Below are 27,770 nucleotides of genomic sequence, written 5' to 3' on the forward strand. Positions count from 1 at the left end.
AACACTCGGGGGCAGCAGAGGAAAACACTGCATCGCCCTCGACCGGGGCTGCACAAAATACTTCAAGGGGCCGCAGGTTGGACACCCCTGTTTTAGACTATTGTAATATTATCTACTTAACTTCTCATAAAAAGAATATTAACCGGTTACAGCTCATTCAGAATATAGCAGTTCGACTGATTTTTAATTTGAAAAAAATCTGATCATGTGATAAAGTATTATCGGATGCTGCACTGGCTTCCGATTGAAGCAAGGATACTTTTTATAACGGGCTATTTCTGTTATAAAACATTGTATGGTCTTGGGCCAATTTATCTTGTAGATCATTTCATCTTTGCAGATAGAAAAGTGTCATTGCATATTTACGTTTCCCACAGTAAAAGGTTATATCTATAAGCAATTTTTCCTGAGAATCTTGGCTTATCAAGTGGCTTCTTGGGACAAGTAAGCTGATATTTGATTCCAGCTCTTATCGAGTTTTTAGAAAGATGTTGAAGACTCGCTTACAAGTGAGCTTATATAATCTACTGTGTATGTACAGTTTTTTAAATTCCTTTGTAAACCGCTTAGAACTGAAAGGTGCTGCGGTATATAAATGGATTTTTATGTTATGTTACTTGCAAGTACATGGGAGCTGCTGTATAAGTCAGTGTTTTTGGCAGAGCCTTTTGTAAAATACAGGGAGAACCTGGAAATCTCAATTCCATTCTCCATGACCTATTCTCTCAGGACTGGCTCAAAGATGGTATCTCACCAGTGGACTGTGTAGTCCTGTACCATGTGTTGATCAATCACAGAATCGTGAATACGGGATATAAAAGTATTTCTAAGTTCTTATTTTAAAGCACCAAATACTTACATTGCATTGCCTTCGTCTATTGTTCCTCCAAACTGTTAGAAAATGAGCAACAGAAAGCACCTAATACCCCACCACCAATCCTAGCTTGCTATTACTCTAGTACAGGGGTGGGCAACTCCAGTCCTCGAGGGCCGGAATGCAGTCGGGTTTTCAGGATTTCCCCAATGAATATGCATGAGATCTATTTGCATGCATTGCTTTCAATGGACATTCATTGGGGGGAATCCTGAAAACCCGACTGGATTCTGGCCCTAGAGGACCGGAGTTGCCCACCCCTGCTCTATTATCTGGGGAGGTAATGCCCCATGTTCACAGCTCTAAACAACACGCCTGATCTTTTGTCACACGTCACTGCTATAAGAAAACAAAAACCTTTCTCCTGCCACTAGCCAAGCTATATCCCTCTTCTGAAAACCTTATTTAAAAGCCAGAGGCTCAGAAAATGATGTTAATTCTTTCAAACTAATTTCATGGAATAGATATATATAACTACGCTACAATACCTTTAAAACAGGCTTCTGGCAAAAGATATCAAACCTTCTCCATGCCCTGGAAACAGCCTTCCCAACGGGACCAATTATAATCCAATAATGACTGCTTCAAGAGTCACTATTCCTCACAATTCCTGGACTCTTGTCACATTCCACCAACCTCACTTGCAATAAGTTAGGGAGAGATTTCAATGCCACACTCCATGAGTAATACCTTGTGACCAGAAAAGGCATTCGGGAATGAAGAGGAGTAAACAGACTCTCCCTGGACAATTCCTAGAAAAGGTTCTGCAAGAATGATCAATGAACTGGCCTTCAATATCCCCTGTGTTCCACATTTATACCAAGAACTGGGTCAGTATAGATACACATGCAAAGGAAAGGGTGCAGTACACATATATAGGAAGTACGTGACTTGTATTCACTCGCCTCACGAGTACCACTGTGTATTTAACACATACTCAGAGATTTAGATTTCATCATAGCAACAAATGGGTTCCAATGAACCTTAAAACTGGCACATCACCTTCATAGATCTGCAACATGGCATAATCAAACTCGAGAAATGGGCATCGACATGGCAAATGAGGTTCAACATGGATAAGTGTAAAGTGATGCATGTCGGTAACAAAAATCTCAAGCACGAATACAGGATGTCCGGGGTGGTACTTGGAGAGACTTCTCAGGAAAGAGACTTGGGAGTTCTGATCGACAAGTCGATGAAGCCATCTGCGCAATGCGCGGTGGCGGTGAAAAGGGCGAACAGAATGCTAGGAATGATAAAGAAGGGGGATCACGAACAGATCGGAGAAGGTTATCATGCCGCTGTACCGGGCCATGGTGCGCCTTCACCTGGAGTACTGCGTCCAGCACTGGTCGCCGTACATGAAAAAGGACACGTTACTACTCGAAAGGGTCCAGAGAAGAGTGACTAAAATGGTTAAGGGGCTGGAGGAGTTGCCGTACAGTAAGAGATTGGAGAAACTGGGCCTCTTCTCCATTGAAAATAGGAGATATGATCGAAACATTCAAAATACTGAAGGGAATAGACTTAGTAGATAAAGACAGACTGTTCACACTCTCCAAGGTAGGGAGAACGAGAGGGCACTCGCTAAAGTTGAAAGGGGATAGATTCCGTACAAACGTAAGGATGTCCGGGGTGGTACTTGGAGAGACTTCCCAGGAAAGAGACTTGGGAGTTCTGATCGACAACTCGATGAAGCCATCCATGCAATATGCGGCGGCGGCGGCGGCGGCGGCTGCGAAAAGGGTGAACAGAATTCTAGGAATGATTAAGAAGGGGATCATGAACAGATCAAAGAAAGTTATCATGCCACTGTACCGGGCCATGGTGCGCCCTCACCTGGATTACTGCGTCCAGCACTGGTCTCCGTACATGAAGAAGGACACGGTACTACTCGAAAGGGTCCAGAGAAGAGCGACTAAAATGGTTAAGGGGCTAGAGGAGTTGCTGTACAGTGAGAGATTAGAGAAACTGAACCTCTTCTCCCTTGAAAAGAGGAGACTGAGAGGGGACATGATTGAAACATTCAAGATAATGAAGGGAATAGACTTAGTAGATAAAGACAGGTTATTCACCCTCTCCAAGGTAGAGAGAACGAGAGGGCACTCGCTAAAGTTGAAAGGGGATAGATTCCGTACAAACGTAAGGAAGTTCTTCTTCACCCAGAGAGTGGTAGAAAACTGGAACGCTCTTCCGGAGTCTGTCATAGGGGAAAACACCCTCCAGGGACTCAAGACAAAGTAGATAAAGACAGACTGTTCACCCTCTCCAAGGTAGGGAGAACGAGAGGGCACTCTCTAAAGTTGAAAGGGGATAGATTCCGTACAAACGTAAGGAAGTTCTTCTTCACCCAGAGAGTGGATAAAGTTGGATAAGTTCCTGCTAAACTGGAACGTACGCAGGTGAGGCTGGACTCATTTAGAGTACTGGTCTTTGACCTGGGGGCCGCCGTGTGAATGGGCTGCTGGGCACGATGGACCTCTGGTCTGACCCAGCAGCGGCAACTCTTATGTTCTTATGTTCAAACCACAAAATATTTAAAGCACTTAAAAGCCGAGAGTATACTGGGAGCATGCCTGGGCAAGTCCCTTAATACTCCATTGCTCCAGGTACATTAGTGAGATTGAGAGCCCACTGGGACAGATAGGGAGAAATTACATTACATTACATTAGAGATTTTTATTCCGCCTGTGCCTTTCGGTTCTAAGCGGATTACAAAATTGGAAGAGAACTGGACATTTCCAGGAAGTTTACATATCAGGAATATAACAAGTTTACATATCAGGAATATAATATGTTTACATATCAGGAATATAACAAGTTTACATATCAGGAATATAATATGTTTACATATCAGGTTTAAATCACAGGTAAGGATAGCAGTACATTCAAGTTAAGGAGATTATTACATAGCGCTGAGGAAGAAATATTGGTTACATATGGAGGTTGCTTACATGGCGTTGAGGGATGTTGTAGGAATGATGAATATGAAGGAGTAATTGTGTATGTGTAGGCAGGAGGTTAGAGTGATGGTAGGTGTTTTTTAAATAGAAGCGTTGTGATTTCTTTTCGGAGAACTTTGATGTCTGATGTTTTGGTCAGCAGTTTGGAGACTGTTGGGTCAATTTTCGCTGCCTGTGTCGCTAGAAGGTTATCGTAGAGTTTCTTTCGTCTGGTACCATTGAAAGGGGGGTATGTGAATAGGCTTTGAGCTTTCCTTGTTCTGTGTGTGAGGTTGCGGTATAGGCGGTTGTTTAGGTAACTTGGTGCAGCTCCGTGGGTTACTTTGAATAGAAGACAGTAGAATTTGAATTGTGATCTTGCTTTTATTGGAAGCCAGTGAGAGTCTAAGTAAGCATTTGTGATGTGGTCGAATTTGCTAAGCGAGTAGATGAGTCTGAGGGCTGTGTTCTGAACGGTTTGTAGTTGTTTTATGCCTGAATGTAAACCACATAGATTATAAGCGATGTATAAATAGTAAAATAAATAAAATCTGCTTTGAGTAACCAGAAAGTCTATTACTTAGAGACAGCAATGAAGGTTCTGAGTAGCTAGAACAGTGATTCCCAAATCTGTCCTGGGGGAACCTCAGTCAGTCAGGTTTTCAGGATATCCACAATGAATACGTATCATGAAAATTTGACTGATGGGCTTCCCTAACACAGGTTTAGAAACATAGAAACATGATGGCAGATAAAGGCCAAATGGCCCATCCAGTCTGCCCATCCAGAGTAACCATTATCTCTTTCTCTCTCTAAGAGATCCCACATTTGGGAATCACTGAGCTAGACAGACTCACAGAAAGGTATTTTTTCAGCAGGAGATTTTCGCCCCGCCTCCCAGCTGAGATCCAGCCCATTATCCAGGTCCTGCTCCCACTCCACACCCTCTGCGGGTTTTCTCTGCCAGCCCTGCACCGCCAGACAGTTTTAAATTTCACAGCTAACATTTCCTACCTGTTGATCCCGCAGCTGTAGCGTTGGCTGCGAGATCCAAACCTGAGGGCTACAGAGAAAAAGCTAAGCAATGACTCCCGAGTCCCCCCACGTTCCGCAGGAGATTCCCAATTTTGGAAGGGAGATGACCTTCCAAAGTGGGAGTTCTCATGGGTCTAGACACATACAAGCAGCCCCATTCAGTACGGCAACACTGTTAATCAACAGGTGATCGCTAACTACTACACAGAATCATGAAGAGGTGGGTTTGGGTTATTTGGAATTACGCTTCTATTTCTGGATCGGGTAGTTTGGTTTAACATCTTTTCCAGTTTAACAACACACTTCCTGTTTTCACCTCTCTCTAGCACAGGTGTCAAAGTCGGTCCTCGAGGGCTGAAATCCAGTCGGGTTTTCAGGATTTCCCTAATGAATATGCATGAGATCTATTAGCATACAATGAAGGCAGTGCATGCAAATAGATCTCATGCATATTCATTGGGGAAATGCTGAAAACCCCGACTGGATTGCGGCCCTCGAGGAGCGACTCTGACACATCTCTCGCACCCTCACCAGATTATAACCACTCCTCCTTGCTCTATAGGCACCACCTCCCATTCTGCCTCTCTCTCCCTCCTAGGTCTTCCTACATTGAAAGGACAGTGTCATGCAATGGTCTGGATCTAGAAGGGTAGTGATTTCCAATTCCCATCTCTGGTAGAATATGCGCTGTGGTGAGGACTAACACTGAATACGATTGCCCCAGGGTCTAAAGAGGACGGATCACTGCCCTGGCTAGATCGATGCTGCTCTCCAGCTGCTGAAAATCAATTCCCAGCTTCTTAAACTTACGAATGTGTGTCTCTGGTGGGAATAAGAAGCAGAAGGCAGTAGGAACCTTTGGCTCAGTCATCCTAAACACATACAATCATCGACTGGATTCATTCATGCCATCCAGGCATGAAAGTCCCTCCATCAATATCCTAAACCAGTGGTTCTTAAATCTGTCCTGGGAGACCCCCCAGCCAGTCGGGTTTTCAAGATATTCCTAATGAATATGCATGAGGCAGATTTGCATGCCTGTCACCTCTATTATATGCAGATCTGCCTCATGCATATTCATTAGGGATATCTAATGAATAAGGCCGACTGGCTGGGGGTCCCCAGGACAGATTTAAGAACCGCTGACCTAAACTATTATTTCCTGGTGGCCATGAGCATTAGGTTTGAAAGAAAAACAAGTGGTCCTTATGTACCCAAGATTAGAGATGGCAGAGTGTGTGTGGGGGTGGTGCCCCCCACGGGCATCTACTACCAGAGCACTATTCTCAAATGCTGGTACGGCCACCCCTCCCATCTTTTCTTTTGCCTCACCCCACTTCAGCCTCCAGTGCCCCACTGGCATCCCCATCACCAACAACCCTTTTTCCCCCATTTTTTTTTCCCTTCACCCTCTCCCACCATCCCCTCTACTTTTCAAAAGCCAGGGCGATAGTTGGTACACCAAATCTTCGACTCCAACATTTTTCTACTGTCCAACTCTGACTCCTACTGATATTAGACTTTACATTTTTCGTTCCCGATCTAAAATACTAATGTTAGATCCAAGACAAAAATATGTATATAAGTAATGAATGATACCATATATTATTAAAAAAAAATTTAATTTTGAAGCTGGAGTCGGTAGATTTGTACTGACTCTGACTCTACCCAAAATTGCTTCCAACTCTGACTCCACAGTCCTGTCTTATAGCAAAGCATTCCCTCAAACACCTCTCTGCATCTGTTACCTACAGAAGCCCCAAAAATGGTCATACAATACAATAAATCATACAACCCTTCCGTTACAGGGCACTCTGCCTGAAAGAAAACACGATTAAGAAATTGCAGGACAGTAGACTGGAACTGGTTTCATCTTTTCTGGATGTTTTCTTACCCCCTCAAAAAGAATTATTTTCGTTACTCCCAAAAGTGCCCTTTCTGGGGCCAGTATAGTGTGGGGTCTTTCCTTATCTCTCTCCTGGCCAAAGCCTACAGATGTTCAAAATGTATGTGAAAATGCCACAATAGCATCTCTCCTTCCTTCCCTCCCTCCCTCACACACCTGGCTCTACACAAATCTGAGACAGAGGATGGTTGGAGGGGAGGGGTCACGGACTTGTGAATCACGACTGAAATTAGCATATGGGTTCTTACAGCTTCATCAAAAAGGTGACTGGCCTAGGAAAGCTGAGGGCACTAATTATAGATCCAGCTTAATTAACAGATGTTAAATTATGCACTAAAACCACAGACATCTTCACTAGTAGAATGAGAAGCCAGAGATGTGGAACTGACTAGATTCAGTAAACGGCTCTCAAATTTGAGTGTTTGAAAAAAAATAAAAAATACACGCACACCTTTATTCTATAAAAGGTGCTCCGAGTTATGCGCAATTTATACAATAGTGCATAGCACTGGGATCTGTGGCCAACTTTCGGTGTGATGATTTACAACTGAAACCTGGCGTAAATTAATCACGCACCTCCTAAATTCTAAAATATTAGATTCATCTTTAGCAAATGCCCCTGACCCAAATATGTCCCTTTTACAGTTGAAGGCCAAAAATTTGCAAGCTTAACTTTATTGAATGATGCTTAGCAAAATATACATACAACTCCAAATTGTTGCTAATTAATGCCACTAATTGATTTTGGCACTACTTGGCTCATTACTCTATTAAACTGCATGCACAGATTGGGTACACTAACAGATTTGTGTGCAATTTTAAGCATCGTATATAGCAGTGGTTCCCAACCCTGTCCTGGAGGACCACCAGGCCAATCGGGTTTTCAGGCTAGCTCTAATGAATATGCATGGAGCAGATTTGCATGCCTTTCATTTCCATTATGTGCAAATCTCTATCATGCATATTCATTTGGGCTAGCCTGAAAACCCGATTGGCCTGGAGGTCCTCCAGGACAGGGTTGGGAACCACTGGTATATAGACTCCACTGGAAAATACTTCCAATCTTAACTCTCCCCAACCGTGGCTAGACACGCGAAATAAAAGTTCTCTAGCATTTGAACATTGGCATGTGGTTAGAGCTACAGCCTCAGCACCCTGTGTGGGTTCAAATCCCATGCTGCTCCTTGTGACCTTGGGCAAGTCACTTAATCCCCCATTGCCCCAGGTACATTAGATAGAGTGCGAGTCCACCAGGCACCAGGAGAGAGAGGGAAAAATGCTTGAGTAGCTGAATGCAAACCACTTAGGCTATAAGTTGTATAGAAATACTAAATAAATAAAATGCTGAATCCCTGCAGCTGGGAAAACAAGTGCATTGACTCTCTCTTTTTTAAACCCTTGATTGTCCCACTCCTCCAACATAAGCACCATCAGACCCTCATCCTCCAAAACCCCCTGACATAATCATCTTTATTACCCAGCGCCTGACCCATTCAGCAGGCAGGAGTCATCAGGCAATGCTTTCTTCCTCCCCTATGGTCAGAATTGAGTGGGACCTGTGGGCGTCCTGGTTTTGACTATAGAGGGGAAACAGGTGGAAGCAGCAGCATGTAAGAAGAGCTGCTTCCTGACCCCCTTCCCCCCCCCCCCCCCACGATGTGGATTGCAGGAAGAGTAATTGTGTGGAGGATGAACACAGACTTCTGGAGGCAGCAGCCTGCTGGCTCTTCTCTTTTCTGCATGGCAGCAGAGACACTGTGGCAAAAATTGGATACTAAGCATGTGTTTCATTTGCCTATAGCTTAGTCCTGCACTGTTTGCAGCAATCTCATACTATCAGATTTATATCACTGTCAACCTGATGGTGACATCATTTCCGTACTAGATAACAAGATATTATGACAATGTCGTGACTCCAGTAAAAGAAATGTACTAACTGGGAAGAGAGGCTTACAATCAAAGCAATCCTTGAACAACAGAACAGTATAAAAATCAGCAAATATGTCTAATGGATCAGTCCACCTCTTTCCTACTGTGTAATTTATCAAGGAGTTTGGTCAAATAGCTCTGCTACTTTCTATGAAATCTCCTTTACCTGATGGAAACCAGGCTCATTCCAAATGAATGAGAATGTATTCCCTGCAGCCGGAGCAAACCCTGAGGAATCTTGGTTGAGAAAGCAAAGAGGTCAGCTGGGTTCTAGACCTGCATCAGGAGTGAAACCTGGCAGAGTCGATAAGCCAAAAGAACGATGGTCCCTGTCCTGCTGCATGGAGACAAGCTGTGTGGCTAGACCGGGAAGATCCCAATGTGAAGAGAGAGGGGTTGTATTGGGCTTCGTGGAAGCTGCAAGAACTCTCTGTGGCTCTGGATTTAGCAGCCAGAGAGAAAATCAGGAGCCTAAGGTGATGGGAAGCTAGAACCAAGGCAACTGTAGCAGCCAGATGTGCACGGTATCGTATTCTGCAAACCGTGTCGCCACACATTTCTGCATGAGAAAGTGTAGAGTTCCATTCTTGTACAAGAGGGTTCCTCTGGAGAAGCTCTGAATACCCCCCTGGCAATAGGGAAAGAGCTTTGGTTGCTAAGGGTACCTCCCTGAGTGAAATTCTTGTCCGCTTGTAATGAGCAATTCTACATCAGACATACACCATTCACTAATAATTAATGCTGAGCAGAGCGCTTTCAGGAAGTCTTAGAAACTGCTTTCGAGTTCCTTCCAACCCCCAGCCTCCTACAACAGCCTCACTGCATGCAAGGGGCTACCTGTGCTGTGAGCTTTGACTTTCTGAATTAAATAGATATGGACAGCCAGCCCCCCATCTTAGAATGGATGTAAGAGTCAGAATGCCTCGGGTTTCGCTAGTATTTCAGAACAGAATCTTCTGACATACTAAAATATAGAAGAAATGGACCTATGGGTGGAGTTTGGATGGCATTAAAAAAACATCCATTTTAGAAAAACCCGTCAAAAATTAATAGGCTGAAAACCAACACATAAACATTTGAAGTGTTTATTATCCTCGCCAGTTTAGAAATTTCCCCTGCACTGTCACAGAGAACGATTACCGTATTTTCTCGCATATAACGCGCGCGTTATACGTGGTTTTTACAAACCGCGCATACCCTTGCGCGTTATACGTGTGAGCGCGTTGTACAAAAATTTTTTTACATAGTTTCCCCCCCGACGCCCGATTCATCACCCGGAAGGAGCGCTCGCACTCCCACCCCAAAGGACCGCTCGCACCCCCACCCGAAGGACCGCTCGCACCCCCACAGCCTCCCCCCCTCCCCCATGGAGAAGCTGTCTACCTTGTTTCCGGATGCCAGCCCAGCTGCTTCCTCTGCCGGCGGTCCTGCCCCTTCTCAGAGCCCTGTGCTGCGCTGCTTCCTCTTCAGGCGGTCCCGCCCTTTCTCTGATGTCAGAGAAAGGGCGGGACCGCCGGAAGAAAAAGCAGCACAGCAGGGCTCAGAGAAGGGGCGGGATCGCCGGCAGAGGAAACAGCTGGGCTCGCTGGCATCCGGAAACAAGGTAGACAGCTTCTCCATGGGGGAGGGGGGGGAGGCTGTGGGGGTGCGAGCGGTTCTTCGGGTGGGGGTGCGAGCGGTCCTTCGGGGTGGGAGTGCGAGCGCTCCTTCGGGGTGGGGGTGCGAGCGGTCCTGTGGGGGGGTGAATCGAACATCGGGGGGGGGGCATCAGGCTTTCAGGGTAGGAACAGGACTTCAAGGAGGAAAGGAGAGTCGGGGCGGGCGAAAACAGAGTCAGGGACGGGCAGCATGCGCGGTATACGGGTGTGCGCGGTATATAAAAATTTATGTACATAAATATGTGTTTTTTGCGCGCTATACCCGTGTGCGCGTTTTACACGGGTGCGCGTTATCTATGTGAAAATACGGTATCTCTTGCTAGTTTAGCTTTTGGGGGCAGAGAATGAAAGCCACTGGGGGATTAAGGAAACAACCTTCCCTAATCCCTCTAGTGCCGTGTTGCTCAATAGGAGCAGTTTACCGGAAAAAATAAAACCTGCCTCTTTTACAAAGCCGCGCAGCAACGGCCCCGAAATCCTTTAAATCTCTATGGGCTTCGGGGCCATTAGCGCAGCACTGCGCGGCTTTGTAAAAAGAGGCCGAAAATAACCTTAGGGCTCCTTTTACGAAGCCGCGTGAGCGGCTTTGTCGCACGCACCTTTTCAGCGCGCGCTAAGCCTCCCTGCGCTAGCCGAAAAACTACCGCCTGCTCAAGAGGAGGCAGTAGCGGCTAACGCGGCCGGCAAATTAGCGCTCGCCCTAACGCGGCTTCCTAAAAGGAGCCCTTAGTGGCAGGTTTAAATCCGAGTTGGGTCTGTTTTAAAACAGTAAATAAACATATATTTTCTACAGATGCCCTAATCCCAGCAAAATCATGCCCAAAACACACCCCCTTGCCACTTGCACACACTTGGGTTTTTGGCATGTACAATCGCAGCTTTATAAAAACATGTACAGTATGATACATGTTTAAATGCTGGTTTTATGCACTCCTCAAACACAAAAAGCCCCTTCTACACTGACTATAGTGTTGCATCACCAAATCTAACAACGAATGCTATAATCATCAGTCACAAGCTTCAGCATCCACTGTCTGAGACACCCTGGAGCAACCGCAACCAGAAACACGAATCCAAAATTTCAGCCAGAGATTACTGGCATGGCAACTTCAAAGTCTGCAGCAGCTCATCGGCTTTGCTTGTGATCTTTTTTTTTTCTCTTTTCAAGAGACCAAATGCAAAGATGTTTGTGGGTGGGGGGGGGGGGGGGGAGAGGGGAGGAATGACTGCATCCAAAAAAAACAACAACAACAAAACGCCATAGATAAGTGGAAATATTAAGATAATTAAATTCCGTCTGGCTTGCACTGACATTTTTTTCTAGGCGGCTTGGTGAGGGATTAATTACTAGGTTTTGGTGCAGTGGAAGTGCTATTAACATCCTCACTTTTGTTGGGGAGAGCATGAACTGCCACTTCATAAATCATTTTTGCTTGAGAAGGTTTTTTGTTGTTTAATTTGCTCCATCTTGTACTGTACAGAGTTTTTTTTTTCCCCACCACCACCACCACCTCCCTTTCCAGTTTGTTTTGCATATCAGCGCTAGCACTGAGGGAAGCGAGACTGTTGATCTTTACCAGCCTTTTATGCAAAGTTTGATGGACGGAACTGCTCACATCAGCCTTGGACTTCAGCATCAGTAAGATCTAATGCTTCGTAACTAGGCATCGAGTGACCTTCTGCCCCATCCTTTTTTTTTTTGTCATTCTGGGCTACCACTAGTGTTAGGCTAGGCTGGGAGAGGGCAAAGCCTGACTTACTCAACCTTGGACCTGGGGATGAACTTGATCAAAAGCTATTTGTTTCAAATGATTGAACTGTAGAAAGATAGGCGTGGAAACAAATAGCTTTTGATCAAGTTCATCTCCAGGTACAAGGTTGAGTAAGTCAGGCTTTGCCCTCTGCCAGCCTAGCCAAACACTAGTGGTAGCCCAGAATGACAAAAAAGGGATGGGAGGCCCAGATTTTCCATAGGACGCCGATAAGTGTCAATTGTGTGATGGCGCCCTAAAAAGAATCATGTCTCCACGAAAGATAGGTGCTGCAAAGGTAGGCCAGGATTTTCTGGGCCTACATTTCCGGCGCTTATCTATCCGTGAATTGCGCCTATATAGGGACTTTATGGCACATATTGCCACATTAAAAATCCCTGCTTATGCCTGGCCTGTTAAATAGTAACAAGAGTGGATGACAAGTCGCTTTCATTTTCAGTTCATGATTAACCAGCAATGAATATGGTATAAAATCTTACATATACAGTGGTACCTCGGAATCCGAACGCCCCAGAACTCGGACAACTTGGAATACGAACTTTTTTTTTAAATTAAATTTTGCCCCGGAATCTGAACGCTGCTTTGGAATCCGAACGTACGGGAACTGCAAGCGTAGCTCGGCCCAAAGCTTCCCCTCTGACGCAGCTTCCTGTTTCCGCCTGGGAGGGAAGCTTTGGGCCGAGCACCGCTTGCAGTTGCCATTGCCGATCTTGCGGCCTATGCCGGCGGGGGCCCAATCTTGCTGTTTCTGTCATTTGGGCCTCATCTTGCTGCCTCTGGCTGGGGGACCCAATCTTGTTGCCTCTGCCAGGGGGACCCAGTCTTGCCGCCTTTCCCAGGGGGACTCGATCTTGCTGCCTCTGCCAGGGGGACCTGATCTTGCTGCCTCTGTTAAATTTATTGGAAAATCTGAGTTTGTGGGACCAAGGAACAGATTAATCCAGTTTCTATTATTTTCAGTGGGAAAAACTGTCTTGGAACTCGAACATTTTGGAACTCGAACGGGGTTCTGGAACAGATTAAGTTCAGATTCCGAGGCACCGCTGTACTTGATCCTGGTCCTTCTTTGCCATTTTTTGGAACACAGACCATAGAAGTCCACCCAGCACTGTCCTTACGTTCCAATGAATGGAGTTGCCATCAGAGTCAGTCTAGCCTATCTTGATCCATTTTGCCATATACAGGACAGAGATTGTAGAAGTCTGTGTCCCGTTTACGGCAAGATCTCAAGAGGGGATGACTTGAGTCCTGCTTCTTGGACTGGAATTTTCTTATCTACAGAGGGCTAGGCGGCTCACAGCAACATCTATGGAACTTTAACCTTTGCCCCGTCTTTCTCGGTTTTATATTCTGTTTGTTTTAACTGTATGTGGTTAAAACTGTGTATGTAAATTGGGAGCTGCTTTAGTCTAAAGTGGGTTATAAATGTTTTAAATAAATAAATAAAATATAATAGTGTATGGTGGGAGTTTCAGACTGTGACATATTGCCACTGGATTAAGCAACGGCGTTTTTTGCAGGTTCTAGTGATTTGAGAAGACCAGCGTTTTAACAACTGACAGGTACTCCCCCAATTTTTGCTTTGAGAATCTTTGCTTTGAGATTGTTTTAATGTTGGTTAAGACGCTTTTCACTAGTATCAGGTTCCGATTCAATTCTTTTGGATTTACACAGAGGCCTTTTGTCAGAATAATTTACAACATTTAATTGGGGGGTTTCCCGAGGAAGAATCTGAAACGTGGTCCATGTCTGGACCTTGAAGCAAGCTAAGTTAGAGCTTAAGAAGTTGATTTTGAATATTGAAGTCTGCTAAAATTCATTACACAAAGCATGAAATCGTTATTTACAACACGAATGATTAAAGGCATGGAAAAACCTTTCATACACTGAAAGGTTGGAGAAACTGGGGCTCTTCTCCCTGGAGAAGAGGAGACTCAGAGGAGACATGATAGAGACTTATAAGATCACGAAGGGCATAGAGAGAGTAGAGAGGGACCGATTCTTCAAACTTTCAAAACATAAAAGAACAAGAGGGCATTCGGAAAAGTTGAAAGGGGACAGATTCAAAACGAATGCTAGGAAGTTCTTCTTTACCCAACGTGTGGTGGACACCTGGAATGCGCTTCCAGAGGACGTAATAGGGCAGAGTACGGTACAGGGGTTCAAGAAAGGATTGGACAATTTCCTGCTGGAAAAGGGGATAGAGGGGTATAGATAAGAGGATTACTGCACATGTCCTGGACCTGTTGGGCCACCGCGTGAGCAGACAGCACAGTTACTTACCGTAACAGGTGTTATCCAGGGACAGCAGGCATATATTCTCACACATGGGTGACGTCATCTACGGAGCCCCAGCGCGGACAGCTTTTTCAGCAAACTTGCTAGAAGTTTCAAGTTTGCACACTGCACCACGCATGTGCTAGCCTTCTCGCCACTAGAGGGCGCATCCCCACCTCGTGGTCCTCAGTTCCATATTCCAGTAAAGAAAAGCCATCCCCGGGGAGGTGGGCGGGTTGTGAGAATATATGCCTGCTGTCCCTGGATAACACCTGTTACGGTAAGTAACTGTGCTTTATCCCAGGACAAGCAGGCATGATATTCTCACACATGGGTGACCTCCAAGCCAACCAGACAAAGGGCAGGTGGGAAGATGGCAATTTAAGAAAACAAGTTACGTAACACCGACTGGCCAAACCGGCCGTCACTCCTGGACAAGGAGTCCAAACAGTAGTGGGAGGTGAACGTATGAACCGAAGACCAGGTGGCAGCCTTACATATGTCCTCCATAGGAGTAGAACGGAGGAAAGCAACCGAAGCTGCCATCGCCCGGACCTTATGACCCGTGACTCGACCCGAGAGCGGGAGACCAGCCTGAGCGTAGCAAAAAGAGATACAAGCAGCTAACCAATTGGACAAGGTACGCTTGGAAACCGGATGTCCTAACCGATTAGGATCAAAGGACAAAAATAATTGAGGAACCTTCCGATGAGACTTAGTACGTTGGAGATAAAAAGCCAACGCCCTCTTACAGTCAAGCGTGTGAAGCGCCGATTCACCATGATGAGAATGGGGCTTTGGAAAAAATACCGGAAGAACAATGGACTGATTGAGGTGGAAATCAGACACAACCTTAGGTAAAAATTTAGGATGGGTGCGAAGAACCACCTTGTCATGATGAAACACCGTGAAAGGAGGGTCCGCCACCAAAGCCTGCAGTTCGCTAATCCGACGAGCGGACGTGAGCGCAATCAAAAAGACTACTTTCCAAGTGAGAAATTTAAGAAGAGCTTTATCAATAGGCTCAAAAGGAGGTTTCATCAGTTGAGCCAAGACCACATTAAGATCCCATACCACAGGGGGAGGCTTGAGAGGGGGATGAACATTCACAAGACCCCTCATGAAACGAGAAACCAGAGGATGTAAGGAGAGGGAACGACCCTCTAGATGATGATGAAATGCAGCAATTGCACTAAGATGCACTCGAATAGAAGTCGTCTTCAGACCAGAATTCGCCAGATGCAACAGATATTCCAGTACCGAAGACACAGGGACTGAATCCGGATCCAGGTGGTTGGTGGAACACCAAGAAGAAAATCTGGTCCACTTCTGGGAATAACAAAGCCTAGTCGAGACCTTGCGAGAGGCCTCTAAGATCTCCCGCACTGAGTGAGACACCGGAATCGAAGTCAAGTGGAAAGGAACCAAGCGGTCAGATGTAACGACTGAAGATTTGGATGTAACAGCGAACCCCGACTCTGAGATAGCAGAGAGGGAAAGACAGGTAGAAGCAGAGGTTCCCTGACACTGAGTTGAAGGAGCAGGGAGAACCAGTGTTGTCTTGGCCAACGAGGCGCAATGAGAATCATAGTGGCTCTGGTCGATTTTAGATGAACCAGCGTTCTCAAAATCAGAGGAAAAGGAGGGAATGCATAAAGGAACCTCCCCTCCCAGTCGAGAAGAAAAGCATCGGCCTCGAGACGGTCCTGGGAGTACATCCGAGAGCAGTAGAGGGGTAGCTTGTAAGTCTCGGGTGAAGCAAACAGATCCACCTGAGGAGTCCCCCATCGGTCGAAGACCTCGCGTAGAACTCGGGAGTTCAGAGACCACTCGTGCGGCTGGAGGAGACGACTGAGCTTGTCTGCCAGACAATTCAGCTCCCCCTGAATGTAAACCGCCCGCAAGAAAATGTTCTGAGAGACGGCCCACGTCCAAAGCCGAATGGCTTCCTGGCACAGAGGCCAAGAGCCCGTCCCGCCTTGCTTGTTGACGTAATACATGGCCACCTGGTTGTCCGTTCGAACGAGAACTACTCGATCGTGCAGGAGGTGACTGAAGGTCCGAGCGGCCAGATAAATGGCACGAAGTTCCAATACGTTGATGTGACACAGACGATCTGTGGCCGACCATAGGCCCTGCGTTCGTAAACCGTCCAGATGAGCCCCCCACGCATACTCCGAAGAGTCCGTGGTTAGGACCTTGCAATGCGGAGGGACGCGAAAGAGCAAACCCCCGGACAGATTGGTAGAGCTGGTCCACCAACGGAGCGAGCGTCTGAAAGACGGAGTCACAGTCAAGCGTCGAGACAGCGGGTCGCGGTCCTGACGCCATTGGGAAGCCAGGGTCCACTGAGGGATCCTCAGGTGCAACCGAGCAAAGGGGGTCACCTGGACCGTCGACGCCATGTGCCCCAAAAGCACCATCATGCGTCGAGCCGAAACTACCTTCAGTTGCGAAACCTGTCGGCCCAGGCGAATCAGGGCCTCCAGTCGCGGGGAAGGAAGGAAAGCCCGGAGGAGAACCGTGTCCAGCACGGCCCCTATGAACTGTAGGGATTGGGTCGGCTGCAAGTGAGACTTGGGAAAGTTCACCTCGAACCCCAGACCCTGAAGAATCGTGATAGTCTGTTGGGTCGCTGAAATAACCCCCTCCCTTGTCGGGGCCTTGATCAACCAATCGTCCAGATAGGGAAAGACCTGCAACCCCCGGGAACGCAGAGCAGCCGCGACTACCACCATGCATTTCGTGAATACCCGAGGGGACGAAGCCAGACCGAAGGGTAGTACACGGTATTGAAGGTGCAAATCCCCGACCTGAAATCTCAAAAACTTCCGAAAGGCGGGATGCACCGGAACATGGGTGTACGCTTCTTTCAAATCGAGGGAGCACATCCAGTCCCCCTCGTCCAACAGGGTATATAGGATCGGAAGCGACAGCATACGGAACTTCTCCCGGACCAGGAACTTGTTGAGCTTCCGAAGGTCCAAAATGGGGCGCAGGTCCCCGGTCTTTTTGGGGACCAAAAAGTAACGGGAATAAAATCCCCTGCCTCGCTGGTCGGGAGGCACCCGTTCGACCGCCCGAAGGCTCAACAAGGCCCCGGCTTCCTCTCGAAGAAGGGTCAACTGGCTTCGATTGGACGGGCACGCCCCGGGGGGCCTGTCTGTAGGCTGTTTGGAGAAGTTTAACGAATAGCCCTCTGAGACGGTCCGGAGCACCCATGCGTCTGACGTAATCCCAGACCAAGTCTCGGCAAAAGCCGTGAGCCGACCCCCGATGGGCAGGGGGTTGAGCGACCTCGCGGCGGGGGCCAGCCCCCGGCCGCTCATCCCGTCAAAAAGACGGCGCCGGTTTGGACACCCCCTGCGCAGCTGCTTTGGCGGGTCCCCCTCTACCCTGTTGGGTAGGGCGCCGGGGTGGAGGCCTGGAAAAGGCCGGTGTAGATTTTTGCGGGTACCGCCTAGGCGGCTGTTTAAAAGGCCTCTGAGCCGGCGGCTTAGGCTTTGGACGAACCAGAGACGCCAGAGAGCGTTCCTGCTCCGAAAGCTTCTTGGTGGCCGCATCCAGGGAGTCGTCAAATAACTCCGACCCGATGCAGGGTAAATTGGCTAAGCGCTCCTGCAAGTTGGGGTCCATCTCGAGGGTCCGTAGCCAAGCCAGCCGGCGCATGGCTACCGCACAAGCCGAGACCCTCGAGGCAAGCTCAAAAGCGTCATAGACCGCATGGAACAGATAGAATCTGAGTTGGGACAGGTTTGACGCAAAGGCGGCAAATTTAACCTTGTGCGACTCCGGAATCACCCCCTGAAAATCCGGCAGATCCTTGATCATGGACCTGAGGTAGGAAGAGTAGGCGAAAGCATAATTGAGGACCCTTGTGGCCATCTGGGAATTAGCGTACAGCCGACGGCCGAATTTATCAAGGGTCCGACCCTCTCTCCCCGGGGGGACAGCAGCCGAGACTCTAGAAGGCTGCGTGCGCTTAAGAGCCGACTCCACCAAGAGCGACTGATGGGAGAGCTGCCCCTTGTCAAACCCCTTAGGGGGAAGGGTCCGGTATTTGGATTCCATCTTAGTGGGCACTACCGCCACTGTAAGAGGGGTCTCAAGGTTCCGCAGTAAGGTATGAAGGAGGACCTTGTGAAGTGGAAGGCGGGGAGATTCCCGTTGAGGGACAGGAGAATCTTGTTCCTCCAAAAAGTCTGAGGTATAGTGCGACCCTGCCGTCAGGTCCACCCCCAAAGCCTTCGCCATGTCATGGACAAACTTGGAAAAAGAAGATGTCCGTGCAGGCGGGGAGGGTGACCGAGACTTCTCAACCGAGCCGAAAGGAGAGGCCTGGCGAGAATACCCGACCTGACCCCCGGACCCCGAACCCCAAGAGGCACGATCCCGTGACCTCGAAGGAGTCGGGGACACCGTCCGGCGAAGAGACCCCCGTGGGGAACCCCCCGGGGTACGGGGTATAGAGGCCCGTCCCTTCCGCCTCGGTGAGGAGGCACGGGAACTCTCCCTGATCGGGGACCGTAAAAGATCTGGGTTGTCGAGGCGGAGTTCCTCGACCCGCAAGGCTCCGGTCTCGGGCGGAGTCGAGTGACGACTCCTCCGAGACGAGGCTCGAGACCGCTTCGACCGTTTAAGACGGTGCTTCGCCCGAGGCTTACTCGAGGGCGAGGATCCCCGTGACGACCTCGGGGACGAGGAAGAGGAGATCCGGCGTACCCGGCGCTGCTTGTCTCGGGATCGCACACTGACCTCGGGCTGACTCACCCGGATCGGGTCCGAGGGAAGGGTCGAGGCCGAGGCCGAGGGGGCTTCGGCCGCAGAGAGGCCGGTGCCCGAGGCCGAGGTCACCACCTGCGGGGCCCCCGAGACCGAAGACGAGGCCGAAGCCTGTTGTAAGGTCTCAATGGCTCCGGAAAGCTCCGAGGAGATCAAAGCGCGAAGCAACTCCTGGAACGCCGGGACGGTGAGACCCTGAGGTAACACCTGGGGACGCTCCGCAGAGGGCGACCTCGGTATCGAGTATTCCCTCGGGGCTAACCCCTTCGACATCTTGGGCTGGGTCGAGGTCGACGGTCCCGCCGACGACGAGCCCGAGGATGGCTTCCTGGCAGATGAAACTGAGGAAGGAAGTGGAGACTTACCCGGGGCTTGCTTCTGCGAGGCAACCGGCTTCGCGGGAGCCGAGGGTTCCGACGTCGAGGCCGAGGTCGAGGCCGGGGCCGAAGCCGAGGCCGAGCTCGAGGCCTTCCCCGTCGGGGTATCGACGGCAAAGAGATCCGCCATGCGGCCTTTGCGCCGAGTAAGGGCCCGTTTCTGGAAGGTGGCACACTTAGGGCACGATGCTGTAGGGTGATGGGGCCCCAAACACCGAATACAGCACCTGTGAGGGTCAGTGATGGACAAAAGCCTCTCACACTTACCACACTTCTTAAAACCCGTAACGGGTCGGGACATGGGCCCAAAACAAGGCCGGGAACAAACGAGGTTCCTCGGCCACGGCTACCGGGAGCCCCCGGAGCGAACGAAAAAAGATTAATTTTTTTTTTTTTTTTTTAAAAACAGGGTAAATAAAGAAAGAAAATAACTTTAGCGCAGCGACCGCGTCGAAATTCCGAACACAGCCGCGGCGACAGAAGGCAAAAATAGCACAATTTTATCCACAGGGCTTCTGGCTCCGCGGATGAAAAAGAACTGAGGACCACGAGGTGGGGATGCGCCCTCTAGTGGCGAGAAGGCTAGCACATGCGTGGTGCAGTGTGCAAACTTGAAACTTCTAGCAAGTTTGCTGAAAAAGCTGTCCGCGCTGGGGCTCCGTAGATGACGTCACCCATGTGTGAGAATATCATGCCTGCTTGTCCTGGGATAATGCTGGGCACGATAGACCTCGGGTATGACCCAGTGGAGGCATTGCTTATGTGCTTATATGCGATGATTGGGTGGTGAGGCCAAACACGGGGCTTATTCCCCTACTGGTCTTCAGGTCTCTGAGCGTATAACATTTTTTTGTAGAGATATATATATCTTATGAGAATCCTTTTGAAAACATACAAAGTGAGTGTGTAAGGGAGTTCAGCATTTTTTTGCTAATTAGCGATAATGATACAAGCAACGGCACAGGCGTAAGAATCAGAGATACAAAAGATGGTCCTTGTTAGCCTCAAGAAAGGACTGAAGTTAAACTCTAACAGGATATCCAATCCCAGAACACGGTATCTGAATATACAAAACCTCCGTTATATAGTAACACCACATGCACATCAAGGTCCCAATGGTATGTTGTGTCACTCACCATCCTGTTGTGTTGGCTGGGGGGTTTGAACCTGGACCGGCTTATCTGTGAAACAAGAAAAGAATATCAGTCAGCTTCAAAGGTACACCCAAAATGCACTTGCTCCTAAGATCATGCACCAGGAAATGTCTATCACTGCAAAGTACAGTAGGTAACACACACATTGACAGTTCCTTGCACCATCCTTTTAAGGAACTATACTCTTACACCAGTGGTCCCCAACCCTGTCCTGGAGGACCACCAGCCAGTCAAGTTTTCAGGATAACCCTAATGAATATGCATGGGGCAGATTTGCATGCCTGTCACCTCCATTATATGCAAATCTCTCTCGTGCATATTCATTAGGGCTATCCCAAAAACCCGACTGGCTGGTGGTCCTTCAGGGCTGGGAAGGGAACCACTGCTCTAAACCTGCTAGTCACCAATTATTTAATTTTTTTTTTTAAAAAGCCTTAAAAGGGAAGCTTCAAACTTCATTTCCTGCTTTGCTTATTCCACGTTCGTTTTTCGTGCGTTGCTTAGTCTCCAAGCAGAGAGGCGTCTCACTGAACGATGGTTAACTGGCATGAGAGACGGAGGCAGCAAAAAATGTACATGTGACTGAGCGGTTACAAAATGCGAGTCCCAAGCCTCTTAATGCGATTCCTCCTCTCTAAACATTCCCTGCCTAAAGTCCTCCTTGGAGACAGGCAAGAAAGCATGTTGGAGGGGGCGTCGAGAAAGAAAAAAAAAAGTAAGGGGAGAAAGAAGCAAGCAAGGAGGCAAAAACAGGGAAGGATTTACAGGCTTCCACATCTCTGGTTTTCCAGTAACAGAATTTAGAATGAAAACCAGAGGCAGAATGCAACGTATACCAATACCCACAGCCAGTATACCCTGCCTCCCCCTTCCCCAACAGGGCTCCTCCTACCCACTGCCCTCATTCCTTCCACAAGACCACACCTCTGTACCCAAGGCACCTCCAATTTTCCAGACCCACTCTATGCATCCAGCCTCTAGAACAGTCTCTCTCAAACTGTGTGCCGTGAAGAGACTCCGAGTGTGCCACAAGAGATTCCAGAATATTACTTTATTTTTAAAAATTTCCTTCATAAATATACACTAGAATAGATGACATGTACGTCACGTACACAAGAGTCTGTCAATGTTATTTATGAGCGCATGCGTGTGCAAAGTTACAACTGCCCAGACAAGCATCATTCTTTTGATGTGATTGGGCCTTGAAAACTAAGGGCGAGTAATTTTATTTTTATATGCAGTGGTTATCCTAACTTCAGCAACAAAGCAAAGGCTTCGTTACCGTGTGGACCTTATCTTTGCGAACTTGGATTTTCAGCTCCGACAGAAATTAAATCGACAACCCGCTGATGGTAGATGATGAAATGCATGTTGGCTTGTCGACTATCAAGCCGCGTTTTGAGTTCATTTGTACTCAAAATCAAGCACATCCATCTCATTGATTAGCGATTCTAGTCTATCTACTTTAGTTTCACTGTTACAATTACCCATACATAGCTTAAATAAAATTTTAAATAAATAACTCTCAAATTTAATGTTTTGTTGGTTTTGCAATTTTATAATTTCACTTATAAGGTGCCAAAAAAAAAATTTTTTTTGCTCCGTTTAATGTGCCAGAGCCAAAAAAAAAAAAGGTTTGAGAGACACTGCTCTAGAACAGGGGTCTCAAAGTCCCTCCTTGAGGGCCGCAATCCAGTCGGGTTTTCAGGATTTCCCCAATGAATATGCATGAGATCTATGTGCATGTGCTGCTTTCAATGCATATTCATTGGGGAAATTCTGAAAACCCGACTGGATTGCGGCCCTCAAGGAGGGACTTTGAGATCCCTGCTCTAGAACATCTCTGATGCTCTAGACCAGTGGTTCCCAACCCTGTCCTGGAGGACCACCAGGCCAATCGGGTTTTCAGGCTAGCCCTAATGAATATGCATGGAGCAGATTTGCATGCCTATCACTTCCATTATATGCAAATCTCTCTCATGCATATTTATTAGGGCTAGCCTGAAAACCCGATTGGCCTAGTGGTCCTCCAGGACAGGGTTGGGAACCACTGCTCTAGACCAGGGGTAGGAAACTCCAGTCCTCGAGAGCCATATTCCAGTCGGGTTTTCAGGATTTCCCCAATGAATATGCATGAGATCTATTTGCATGCACTGCTTTCAATGCATATTCATTGGGGAAATCCTGAAAACCCGACTGGAATACGGCTCTCGAGGACCGGAGTTCCCTACCCCTGCTCTAGACCTTAGAACCAGCATGAGAAATCCCTGACATATCACCCCCAAGCAAGTCTTTAACACATACTGTAGAACAGGGGTCTCAAAGTCCCTCCTTGATGGCAGCAATCCAGTCGGGTTTTCAGGATTTCCACAATGAATATGCATGAGATTTATGTGCATGCACTGCTTTCAATGCATATTCATTGAGGAAATCCTGAAAACCCGACTGGATTGCCGCCCTCAAGGAGGGACTTTGAGATCCCTGCTGTAGAACCATGTATCCCATCCCAAAGAATTCTCATGCTGGTTGATCTTGTTAAGGCATGTATTAGCCACCTTTATTAAGAGATTCACCCAAGGCAGTGTACATCAAACACATCTTGACATAAACACTGACACTGTGTTAACAGCATAAGAGTAATGTGAACAAACATAAGTATAAAATACAAGTCAATGAGGTGAACTTGGAGACAGGCAAATTACATCCTAGTAACAGCAATGACATGATACAGTATCAGCACAGAACACGCATACAAAAGAAATATGATGTCAACAGAACACAATGTTACTCCATAATAGGCAGCGTAGAACATTCATACAACAGAAAAAAGGATACTTACGATGGCGGCACAATACAAATTAGAACATTAAGGGGCTAATTTTCAAAGCACTTAGACACACAGAGGGCCCCTTTTTCAAAGCAGTGGTAGTAGCAATTCTCCTGCAGCAAATGCACCAAAGCCCATAGGAACTGAATGGGCTTCGGTACATTTGCCACAGAGGAATCGCTAACGCAATTTTATTAAAGGGACCAAAGCACCATAGGTTACTATGGTACTTTGTGTGTCTAATTGCTTTGAAAATGAGCCTCGATATCATTCAAATAACAAAGCTAGGATGCTCACAATGTTAGTACAATACAATGAAAAACGGAGAGGGGGAGGGGCTTTGAGCAATGGAGACAAATAGACAAGATGGGTAGGAGAGAAGCACTGGGATGAATAAATGGTTGGCTAAACTGAAGGCAAATTATATGTCAGTTGAATAAGGGATGTGGAATCGTTGGCACGCTCGTCCAGATGTGGAGTGAGTGGATAGTCAGTCACCAGAGAAAGATCAGATTAATCATCTTGTGAAAAGTTATTTTTGGATCATGAGAAATTTGAGAAGAATTCCTAAATATGTATATATAACAAGAATAATTTACCCCCTCTTCTACGAAACCGCGCTAGCAGTTTTTAGTGCAGAGAGCCGCGCTGAATGGCCTGCGCTGCTCCCAATGCCCATAGGAACTCAATGAGCGTCGGAGGCAGCGTGGGCCATTCAGCGCAGCTCTCTGCACTAAAAACCGCTAGTGTGGTTTCGTAGAAGAGGGGATTAGACTGCTACTACTATTAATTATTTCTAAAGCGCTACCCGACGCACGCAGCGCTGTACAGTCACAAAGAGTAAGAAAACAGTCCCTGCTCAAAAGAGCTTACAATCTAAATAGGCAAGACAGACAAAGATGTCATGGATGCAGTTAAGGGGAACTACCAGTCCAATCTCTAATTCTACGCCAACTGGACTACAGCATTGAAACATTTTATATTTGGGCATTTCTAAGTGCCCATTGAAAAGGGAGGGGAGAGCTAGGTGCAGAGGTTAAAGCTACCGCCTCAGAACTCTGAGGTTGTGGGTTCAAACTCGTGCTGCTCCTTATGACTATGGGCAAGTCGCTTAATTGCCCCAGGTACATTAGAAAGATTGTGAACCTGCCAGGACAGATAGGGAAAAATATTTGAGTACCTGAAGAAATTAATATAAAGCATTCTGAGCTCCCCTGGGAGAGCAGCACAGAAAAGTGAAAAATAAATATTGAAAAGATCACAGGCAGATAACTTATAGTCCTTAAAAAAATCTGATAGGATAACTACTTTTTTTGTTGCTCTTCACTGGCTACCTCTGAAAGCGGGAATTTTATACAAATTATGCTTTCCATTGCAAATGCAAGCAGTGTCTCACTTCCGGCTCACCACACAATTGTTTCCCACGTACTCACCTTTATAGGACCCCCAGGGACCCCTGAGGAAGACTTTTTGTCGAAACGCGGACCGTGTTGGGTCCTGTATCCCTAGCGGACTAGGTCCTTTAAGGCTCTTATGTGGATGATTTTTTTTATGTGGATGGAATTATTTTATGTGGATGATTTTAGTGAACCTTTGGAACTTTGATACTTTCAAATAAAGTCCATTTTGGAACATCGTCACTCCACAGTTTTTTTGGTTTTCTCTGGATTTTCTTCTTTGTGGATATTTTGGGGTCAATTCCTTTTGCTTTTTGCTATTTATGATTTTAAAGTGTTTGAGACTTGTGCAGATGAGGACGGAGCTTAGGCATTGGTGGAATGAGGCATTATGACATCACAATCTCAGCTCTAGAATGTTGCTACTTATGATTTGAAAGTGTTTGAGGCTTGTGCAGATGAGGACGGAGCTTAGACATTGGTGGAATGAGGCATTATGACATCACAGTCTGAGCTCTAGAATGTTGCAAACGCAAGCAGTGTCTCACTTCCGGCTCACCACACAATTGTTTCCCACGTACTCACTTTTATAGAACCCCCAGGGACCCCTGAAGAAGACTTTTTGTCGAAACGCGGACCGTGTTGGGTCCTGTATCCCTAGCGGACTAGGTCCTTTAAGGCTCTTATGTGGATGATTTACTTTTATGTGGATGGAATTATTTTATGTGGATGATTTTAGTGAACCTTTGGAACTTTGATACTTTCAAATAAAGTCCATTTGGGAACATCGTCACTCCACAGAGATTTTTTGGTTTTCATACAAATTATGCTAACATTTAAGATCTTATATTGAAGATCTCAGTACACACTATCCCTTATATACAAACCAACTATCAACCAGTATTATGCTATTGTCATTTCCAAATCCTAAAGGGATTTCATCTAAGAAAATGTTTCTCTCTCTTTCATCAAGCCTCAGTCATCTGGGCTATCCTGCCTAAAGAAGTCAGGGCCCCTTTTACAAAGCTGCGGTAAATGCACCAAAGCCCATTCAATTCCTTTGGGCTTCGATGTAGGGTTTTCATATGGCTCCAGAAAAAGGAGCATGGATTGAGACATCTGGGTTCAAAGGAAGTAAAGCCCGGAGGTCGCTTCCTATCCTCCTTACTTCCATTGCTTTCAATGGAAGTAAAACCTGGATGTCTCAATCCGTCCTCCTTTTTCTGGAGCCATATGGTAATCCTACAGATGCATTTCCTGTGGTTTTCTAAAAGGGGCCCTTAGATTCTTAATAAACTTTGGCTTTTTTTTTTGTAAAGCAATTTTATTTCACAAATTTATTCTTTCTAGATAGCTATATTATTAATATCAAGCTATTTATGGTTTTTGTGACTCCCTAGAATGTGGTTCCCAACCCTGCCCTGGAAGACCACCAGCCAGTCAGGTTTTCAGGATAGCCCTAATGAATTTGCATGGGGCAGATTTGAAAGCCTGTCACCTCCATTATATGCAAATCTCTCTTGTGCATATTCATTAGAGCTATCCTGAAAACCTGACTGGTTGGTGGTCCTCCAGGACAGGGTTGGGAACCACTGCTCTAGATTACTGGTCTCCAACCTTTTTTCAAGTAACATATGAAAAAGAGAGGCACCCCAAAATTTCAAGCTTACACATATGACTAATTTTGTAAACCTCCTTGTTCAGAATGGGTATTGAACATTAAAATGTAATACAGTGGTTCCCAAACCTGTCCTGGGGGACCCCCAGCCAGTCAGGTTTTCAAGATATCTCTAATGAATATGCATGAGAGAGATTTGCATACCTGTCACTTCCATTATATGCAAATCTCTCTCATGCATATTCATTAGGGACATCTTGAAAACCTGACTGGCTGGGGGTCCCCCAGGACAGGTTTGGGAACCACTGATGTAATACTAATATTGATTCTACAATACTTCCAAGGACATATTTTAAAAACTTGTTTTATGTTGGATTGTCAACAGTAAGAAATTCCATAAATGAGACACCAGAGTAACAGACTTAAGAGACTCTATAACAGGGCAGCCCAAGTCCGGTCCTCGAGATCTACTGGCAGGCCAGGTTTTCAGGATATCTACAATGAATATGCATGAGAGAGATTTGCCTGCACTGCCTTCTTGGTATGCAAATCTCTCTCATGCATATTCATTGTGGATATCCTGAAAACCTGGCCTGCCAGTAGATCTCGAGGACCGGACTTGGGCAGCCCTGCTCTATAATATGAAGGGGGCAAGATTGAAATTAGCACATTTGCAGGTTCTGAAGGAGCAATTCAGCCACCTGTTTGAGGGCCACAATGGAAGATTTCAGGGGCCACACAGTGGAGACTATTGCCCTAGATCAGGGGTAGGCAATTCCGGTCCTCGAGAACCAGAGCCCGGTCAGGTTTTCAGGATATCCACAATGAATATGTAAGAGATGGATTTGCATGCACTGCCTCCTTGAGATGCAAATCTATCTCATGCATATTTATTGTGGATATCCTGAAAACCTGACCTGGCTCCGGCTCTCGAGGACCGGAATTGCTTACCTCTGCCCTAGAATCTAGGCTAGATTAATGACCTAGCTTCTTTATTTTGTGATCCACTTAGAACTAAAATTTGGTTAAAGCGGAATAAAATCTATAACTGTAACTATTATGGGGGATATTCTATGAACGGCGCCATATCTTAGGCACCCTACTGGTGCCTAAATTAATTGAGAAACGCCGTTTAAAATGGAAAAAAAAATTGTAAAAATAAAGTGCCTACTGGCGCTTAAATAAAAGGCACCAGAATGCTTTACAGCATTTAATGTCATTA

The 27,770-nt window shown here is 46.8% G+C and overlaps 1 protein-coding gene across 2 annotated transcripts in view; it reads right to left on the minus strand.

The window, feature by feature from the left end:
* The window catches only part of AGRN (agrin), a 400,096-nt gene that overhangs the window by 184,945 nt on the left and 187,381 nt on the right, over window positions 1–27,770 (minus strand). For both annotated transcript variants that reach the window (XM_033921542.1, XM_033921543.1), the window contains one exon: window positions 20,689–20,733. In XM_033921542.1, the coding sequence (XP_033777433.1) occupies window positions 20,689–20,733 (45 nt within the window). The remainder of the gene's footprint in view (window positions 1–20,688; window positions 20,734–27,770) is intronic.

The sequence above is a fragment of the Geotrypetes seraphini genome, chromosome 15 (genome assembly GCF_902459505.1).
Source record: "Geotrypetes seraphini chromosome 15, aGeoSer1.1, whole genome shotgun sequence".
In the NCBI taxonomy this organism is placed as follows: domain Eukaryota; kingdom Metazoa; phylum Chordata; class Amphibia; order Gymnophiona; family Dermophiidae; genus Geotrypetes; species Geotrypetes seraphini.